This window comes from Alnus glutinosa, chromosome 7 (genome assembly GCF_958979055.1).
Source record: "Alnus glutinosa chromosome 7, dhAlnGlut1.1, whole genome shotgun sequence".
Classification (NCBI taxonomy): Eukaryota; Viridiplantae; Streptophyta; class Magnoliopsida; order Fagales; family Betulaceae; genus Alnus; species Alnus glutinosa.
Genome location: NC_084892.1, coordinates 25,846,262 through 25,854,190, shown reverse-complemented (window position 1 = coordinate 25,854,190; position 7,929 = coordinate 25,846,262). Strand labels below are relative to the sequence as shown.

At 41.7% G+C, this 7,929-nt stretch overlaps 2 protein-coding genes across 2 annotated transcripts; one reads left to right on the top strand and one right to left on the bottom strand.

Annotated features, from left to right (window-relative positions):
• Positions 1-1,758: 1,758 nt before the first annotated feature.
• LOC133874260 (uncharacterized) lies at positions 1,759-3,320 on the top strand. Its single transcript, XM_062312140.1, has 2 exons — positions 1,759-2,571; positions 2,668-3,320. The coding sequence occupies exons 1-2, from the start codon at positions 1,770-1,772 to the stop codon at positions 2,796-2,798; spliced, it is 933 nt and encodes a 310-aa protein (XP_062168124.1). The 5' UTR covers positions 1,759-1,769; the 3' UTR covers positions 2,799-3,320.
• A 1,824-nt stretch (positions 3,321-5,144) lies between these two features.
• LOC133872191 (stemmadenine O-acetyltransferase-like) lies at positions 5,145-6,585 on the bottom strand. The gene has a single exon (XM_062309634.1). The coding sequence runs from the start codon at positions 6,529-6,531 to the stop codon at positions 5,233-5,235; it is 1,299 nt and encodes a 432-aa protein (XP_062165618.1). The 5' UTR covers positions 6,532-6,585; the 3' UTR covers positions 5,145-5,232.
• Between the last annotated feature and the right edge of the window lie 1,344 nt (positions 6,586-7,929).

Sequence of the window (7,929 nt, the reverse complement as noted above, 5' to 3'; positions counted from 1 at the left end):
AAGAGAATGGACGTACATATTACTTAATAGACTATAGTTTGTTAAAAAAAAGGGCTGCCAAACCTAACCTTTTGTGGCAAATTGCTATTATAGACCAAGAGTCCTCCATCTCCAACCATACCGATAGAGCTCATATATATAACTACCCGCCAGTCCATGAAGCTAGTCCTACAGTTCTATATAAGCCTATGATCATGGCCTCTTTGATGTTACAACACCCGTGTAACATTTGACATTAGAGGAGATCGATCGATCGAGTGATTCAAAATCCTCGATCATGATCATTCATGAATCATGACATTCGCTTCCAAAATAAAGATATGTATACGTACATTAATGATTCCCATACTCGTTTTTTTTTTTTTTTTTTTTTTTTTTTTTTTTTTTTTTTTTTTTTAAGATAGATTCCCATGCTCCTTTAAATCACCCTAACATATAGCTATAGATCACAGCTGTACAAACCCTCCTTGCTTTAACGTTAATGACAAAGGGCTACATACCCTAAAAAAAAGACAAAGGTATACGTAGTAGTGTCAAGATATAAATAATCTTAACATGCTAGGTAGCTCGTTTTATGTTGAATTCGTATCAAGTTTATAAATCATGTCAAAAATTGACAGTTATAAATGTCGCGTGTTAGGTTCAGATTGTGTCGAAATATAGATATAAGACTATATAGGTCAATTATAATTTGACCTATTTAATTATACGGATTAGACGTTTCAACCCTAACCCACTAATTTCGTGTTCTTAAATTCTTATTAAATTCAAAATTTTGTAAAAAATTATCAACCTTAACATAAAAGCCAAGCCACTGGTTTGCTAGTAAATATATTAGAGATTATAAGTTCATATTAATCTACGGTAATGATAGTGGTTTTGTTTTTCTTTTTCAAACATTGAATGAAAATTTAAGATCATTGTTGGGGATAAATCCCACTCAACCCGATCCAAAGAGAAGATTCAAAAGTCAAATTGGTCCAAACAGATAAGAATAATGATCATATCAGAAGTCTAAGAAGATGTCAGATCAGAAGTCTAAGAAGATATCAGATTGGAAGTTTAAGAAGATATCCAATTAGAAGTCTAGTAAAGGATTGAAGTCCAATTAGAACTCGGACAGCAGTTCTAGATCAACAAGGAGCAGGAGTCCTAATCCAGGTTTGACTCCACCTCTATGCCTATAAATAGGCTCATACCCCAGGTATAAACTAAGTCTCAATTTTATGCACAAAACATTATTTTTTCACAGAAGCTAACTTAGGCATCGGAGCGGGACCCCCGGAAGGGTCCCTAGGTTTTGTTGTTTTGCAGAGTTATTGAGAAGCGTGAAGAACATCAAAGGAACGTGCAGATTCACACCATACCGGAAACTGTACCAACAGTTTGGCGCCGTCTGTGGGAAACGATTATTCGTTCCTCATAAAAGAAAAAGAAGATCCAGCATGGTGATGAACACACGTTCCGGAAGCCAGACCAATCGACAGCCCGTGGCCCCACAGGAACCGGCTATTCAGAATAATTTGCAGCCTCCACCGAACCCTCCTCCGGGGGGTGGAGATCAAGATCGCATAGCAGCGTTGGAAGCCCAGATTGAAGACTTAAATGCAGAATTGTTACGCATGAGGACGAGACAGCCCAATCCCGAGATGAACAGGGATGAGCGTGAGGAAGAAGATCACAATAGCAACATTAATCCTCGGAGGGAGGATGACCGCCAAGGAGATCTGAGCAGGATTATTGCCGAGCTGGAGAGAAGGTGCACGGACATGGAGATGGAAAGAAAGGACAAAGGCAGATCCGTAATGGTGGACAAGCTCCTAATGGGTACAGACTCACCCTTCACCAGACGGGTGGCAGACTATCAGCTTCCCGATAAGTTTAAGGTACCCCAAATTCTAAGTTATGCAGGAGACAGAGATCCCTTGGATCACCTAGAGAATTTCAAAGCTCATCTAGACCTTCACGGGACACCCGATGAAGTAGCATGTCGGGCCTTCCCTCTTACTCTTTCGGGGAATGCCCGAGACTGGTTCAGGAAGCTGCCCCCGAATTCCGTTGATCAGTTCAAGGAATTGTCCAAGATATTCCTAACGGAGTTCTTGGCTTTCCGGACAAGGAAGAAGCCTTCGGGATATTTGCTATCATTGCACCAGCAAGGCAATGAGAGTCTTAAGGAGTTTATGGCTCGGTTCAACCGAGAGAAGGCTACGGTCGAAGATCCGACCGAGGATATGATTTTTGCTGCCATTTATCAGGGAATTTCACCCGAGGAGCCTTTGATGAAGAAGTTGATCCGGAAGCAACCGAGTACCTTGCAGGGCCTCATGGATAAGGTAGAAGAATTCATCAATCAGGAAGAGACGCTGAAGTCTATGGCCAGTTCTAGACTACCCCGAGAGACAGCCCCAGAAAAGAAAAGGAAAGAACTCAAGAAAGCTGATTGGGAAGAGCAGAGGCAGGTAAAGAAGTTCAAAGATTACAACTTTACACCTCTCAATGCCGAGATATCAGAAGTCCTCATGGAGATCAAGAGAGATCCGGCGTTTCGGGAACCACAAAAGATACCAGGTGATCCTCCTTATAAGAATGCAGGGAAGTATTGTGATTTCCATAAACAAGCAGGTCATTACACCGAGGGGTGCGTAACCCTAAGGTTGTTAATAGAAGAATTCATAAAGAATGGCAAGCTAGTTCGGTTCTTGGGAGAGCGACGGAACCATCCAGGAAATAACAGGCCTCGGAATCATCAGGACTATCAGCCCCGAGATCAACAGCCACGGGATTATTATCCCTGAGACCGTCCTCAGCTAGACGAAAGGCATCAAGAGAATGCTCCCCGAGATGACATAGAAAGAAGAAAGGACCGAAGAAGCAGAAGCCCACAGCATAGAGAGCCGAGGCAACAGCAGTATCTGCCCGTGATCCCATAAAAAGGACTCTCAGGAATTTCAGGCTTGCTTTTATTTTTTAGCATTTATATTTGCAAAGAACTAGACTTTTATTTTTAATTCAGACTAGACAGAAAATTCCCCAGATTTTGGGAATAAGTATTTTCAGAATAAATGAATAAAGCTGACTTAAGCATCGGAGTGTTCCCGGTCTAGGGACCAGGAACCCGTTGATGTTGTTTCTTTTGCAGGCAAAAACTCTCGGATCAGTCCTAGCCGAGAGTCTCGGATCAGTCCTAGCCGAGATCAAGAAGAAAGGGGGGTCGTCTCGGATCAGTCCCAGCCGAGAGTCTCGGATCAGTCCTAGCCGAGATCAAGAAGAAAGGGGGGTCGTCTCGGATCAGTCCTAGCTGAGACCAAAACTTCTCGGATCAGTCCTAGCCGAGAAGGAGCCTCTCGGATCAGTCCTAGCCGAGAGCAAGAAAAACTTCTCGGATCAGTCCTTGCCGAGAAGGAGCCTCTCGGATCAGTCCTAGCCGAGAGCAAGAACAACTTCTCGGATCAGTCCTTGCCGAGAAGGAGCCTCTCGGATCAGTCCTAGCCGAGAGCAAGAACAACTTCTCGGATCAGTCCTTGCCGAGAAGGAGCCTCTCGGATCAGTCCTAGCCGAGAGCAAGAACAACTTCTCGGATCAGTCCTAGCCGAGAAGGAGCCTCTCGGATCAGTCCTAGCCGAGAGCAAGAACAACTTCTCGGATCAGTCCTTGCCGAGAAGGAGCCTCTCGGATCAGTCCTAGCCGAGAGCAAGAAAAACTTCTCGGATCAGTCCTTGCCGAGAAGGAGCCTCTCGGATCAGTCCTAGCCGAGAGCAAGAACAACTTCTCGGATCAGTCCTTGCCGAGAAGGAGCCTCTTGGATCAGTCCTAGCCGAGAGCAAGAACAACTTCTCGGATCAGTCCTAGCCGAGAAGGAGCCTCTCGGATCAGTCCTAGCCGAGAGCAAGAACAACTTCTCGGATCAGTCCTCGCCGAGAAGGAGCCTCTCGGATCAGTCCTAGCCGAGAGCAAGAACAACTTCTCGGATCAGTCCTTGCCGAGAAGGAGCCTCTCGGATCAGTCCTAGCCGAGAGCAAGAACAACTTCTCGGATCAGTCCTTGCCGAGAAGGAGCCTCTCGGATCAATCCTAGCCGAGAGCAAGAAGAAACTTCTCGGGGGGTCGGATTTAACCCTCGGGTTTTGCAGGTTTTTCAAGATACAGGGAGAAAACCCTAAGGAAAAACAAGAAGGTAATTGGGGGGTAAGATTTAACCCTCGGGTTTTGCAGGTTAGCAGGTTTTCAGAAGGAGACAAAGATCGGGTTTCCTTAGACATGGAATTCCCATTATTCAAGCAAGCTTCGGATAAGGGAATTGGGGGGTAACTGTTGGGGATAAATCCCACTCAACCCGATCCAAAGAGAAGATTCAAAAGTCAAATTGGTCCAAACAGATAAGAATAATGATCATATCAGAAGTCTAAGAAGATGTCAGATCAGAAGTCTAAGAAGATATCAGATTGGAAGTTTAAGAAGATATCCAATTAGAAGTCTAGTAAAGGATTGAAGTCCAATTAGAACTCGGACAGCAGTTCTAGATCAACAAGGAGCAGGAGTCCTAATCCAGGTTTGACTCCACCTCTATGCCTATAAATAGGCTCATACCCCAGGTATAAACTAAGTCTCAATTTTATGCACAAAACATTATTTTTTCACAGAAGCTAACTTAGGCATCGGAGCGGGACCCCCGGAAGGGTCCCTAGGTTTTGTTGTTTTGCAGAGTTATTGAGAAGCGTGAAGAACATCAAAGGAACGTGCAGATTCACACCATACCGGAAACTGTACCAACAATCATGATTGATTGATCTAACCATACTAATTAAGACACTTCGGTACTCTTTAATGATGAGGTTCAAGAGATTTAGAAATGAGAAATGATTCTCCTATATTAATTTCTCATACATTTTTCTTACATCTCATACGTGTCGTTATTTTTCTTTTTTTATCAACAAATTTTCAGTGACAGTTTTAAAATAAAAAAAATAACTTCACATATAATGAGATGTGAGAGAAGCGTATAAAAAATATAGGAGAATCATTTCTCTTTATATATATATATATATCAACTCCAAAGACATTTGGAGACACAAAAAGATCAGAAAGAGATTGAATCACATGCATTTAGAAGAACGTAGGCATGAACTTCCTTTCATCACGAAATAAACGAAGATCAGAAATTTAGAAAACATTAATAATATTTGATTACAAAAGAAAAAAGGAAAAAAAGTGCATTCAAAAGAGCTAGCGGTCAGTCACCAATTTTGCAAGACATAAATGGAAGGAGTTCTGGGTCACCATCAAACACGGGCGTGTCTTCCTCCAATATGTTAACAAATGCTTCAATTCCATGTCCATCTCTTGTACTCAACAAGTAGACTTGATTCTTGACAGGCACAGTTGGAAGACAGACCCAGGTAGGCTGCCCCCACCCGAAATCAGTTTCATAAAGAGGAAACCAACACCAAGCTGAAAACTTATACATCTCCATGCCGCCCTCTGAGGACAGCTTGACCCCTTTTGTGAGAGAATCCGGAATCACACCGTTCTGTAGTTTCTTCACATAATCACCATTGATTCCTCGTATTGCATTACTTAGCTTATTCACAAGAATACCATGACTGTCATGATCAATATCATGCTCATCATGTGTTGATAATATTACAGCAGCGTAGACAAGATTCCCGAAGGAATGCATTGGCATGGGTGGGACCGTCCTCTCGCGTAAGTTCACCACATGAATAGCTACATGCACTCTTGCTGGCACTGGTTTTGATTTGGATATTGCCATGAGACGTTTCCATATGAACGCTGAAACTGCCTCAACACGCGTTGGGAGTTTCGGTACTGAGAAGGCCTTGTCTTTCAGAGCTGCTATGTTTGATTTGTCGAACACCAGTCTTCTTGTCACGATCTTGTCCTTTGTGACCACCGCGTCTCCCTTGCCGCAAGATATATCTTTCGGCGGAAAGTACATGGTCGCCGCATCAAAATTGGGACAGACAGCTTCAACGGCTGCTGCATCTCCACGTGACGTATTGCTCCAGGCGCCAAGAAATGTTGCGGCTGAAGCTCCATCGGCGATCCTGTGTGAAATACACACTCCAATTGCTACTCCACCACAATCAAAGAAATTACACTGGACAGCTAACAGAACTGCATGGCTTGCATACGGTTCAAACGGAAGAAATTTGTTTAGGATTTCTACATTGAATTCATGGAGAGCTTCTGATAACTTACACGCAACTCGAGCTTCATAATACTCGACCCCCTCATCGTTGCACTCGATAGAGTTGTCTTCTTTGACCCTTCCAGCCAAAGGGTAGAAGCGATTGAGGGTTTGTTCAAGGGACTTTTTCAGCTCAGAAGATTTTTGGACGCGATCAACGTCATGGCCTTTCTTGGCATGATAGAAAAGAATGATAGGAGTATAGGTGGTGAGTGCAAGTTGATCTAGGAAGGAAAGTTTGTGGTTTCTAAGGTTATGGGGTGTTGGAGACGATGGTCTAATTATCTCCTTAGAGATTATTTCAAGATTCATCGTCGCCATCCTTTTGATCAGAAAACTAACCCACTCAAATTCCCATTAAAGCCCGATACTGGATTTGTTTATTTATAGATTTCACATCATATACTATTTATTTATAGATCGATTATTAGCTAGATTTCACATATTGACTTTAGTTATAAATTTCACACTATGCTCGAAACGCCTTAACTGATCGGGTGGGGATGGATAACGTGGTTAGTATAAAATCGACGCGTGATATATTATTTAATTACTTAGTCAAACAATAAGAAGTGTATATATATATCTAGTTTCAACAAATTAGAGGGTCGGATGCATGCTTTTATTAATTTATATATTTAACATTCACGTGCAATGAGAGCCATCTTAATTAATTGAAGTTTATTTTTCGTAAGGATATGAACATTTGATTTATGATGACCCTAAATTTAGCAAGACATTAAGAATAATGTAGTTTTTAACATTATTCAATTCTTACCTGCATAGATTGACTTAATTAGATCTCTAGATCGATGGGTTGCCTCACAAATTTCTTCGGAATCCGCTAGTATGGCGGGCATGCAGGTCGCATGCGCAGTACAAATCTCATGTGGAGATTCCCTGGACATAAGAGAAATATTAATTGTGACACAAATTTTCAATTAAATAAGATGTGCCCGGTCAAGTAGTCATAGAGGAGCCGTATCTGTAAAAGATTTGTAGGTAATTTTCTCTATGAATGCTATGATGTATGTTCTTTCAATTAAATAAAATGGAGCCGTGTAAAATATAGCTTGTAAAATGTATTAATATATTTGATGGAAAATCTTGTATTATATATATATAACAATGGCCGGGATTGCTAATATATTAGTGTATTATATATTGCAACAAGTAACAGGGGCTCATCAGTGACAGAAGTGAATACGTACGTACAGTTTGAACGTTACTCCACATTAAGGCACTTCACTAAATGGCAAGTAATAATGTAGTTATTTGAGTGTGCTGCAATAAAAAGTGTACGTAAGTGTGTGTGCGCGAACGTGTGGTAACCAGACAAGCTCTTTGTCTCTGGTTTTCTTGAGTAGTGAGGCACTTAGACTGTGGAGATATTGTGGGTATTTGTCTAGTGACATGCTCCGCCGGGAAATTTTTTTTTGAAGATATATCTAACAGACAAAGCCTGCAGAACAATTTCGAAAGATTCAATTTCGGTGCATGCATAATAATGGTTCATAAGTGTTCTGAGTTCTTAATAGATAGCATTTACTCCTCCGAGGCTTTAGAATTAACAAGCTGGGCCCTCTTGAGCTTGGGGTGTTACAACCTTCAAATAAATTTTTAGGAGCGACCAATTGAGTAGAAAGTAGAGGACTTGTTCATTGAAAAAAAAACATGAAGGACTTATTCCACTACCTATGGAGTGACCAATTGAAAGGG

What these genes read in the sequence shown, in the direction of transcription:
- LOC133874260 (XM_062312140.1), top strand. Translation starts at nt 1,770, where the DNA reads ATGGAGATGGAAAGAAAGGACAAAGGCAGATCCGTAATGGTGGACAAG. An exon ending in GGAACCACAAAAGATACCAG is followed by an intron (nt 2,572 to 2,667) that starts GTGATCCTCCTT and finishes GGTTGTTAATAG; the next exon opens with AAGAATTCATAAAGAATGGC.
- LOC133872191 (XM_062309634.1), bottom strand. Translation starts at nt 6,531, where the DNA reads ATGGCGACGATGAATCTTGAAATAATCTCTAAGGAGATAATTAGACCA.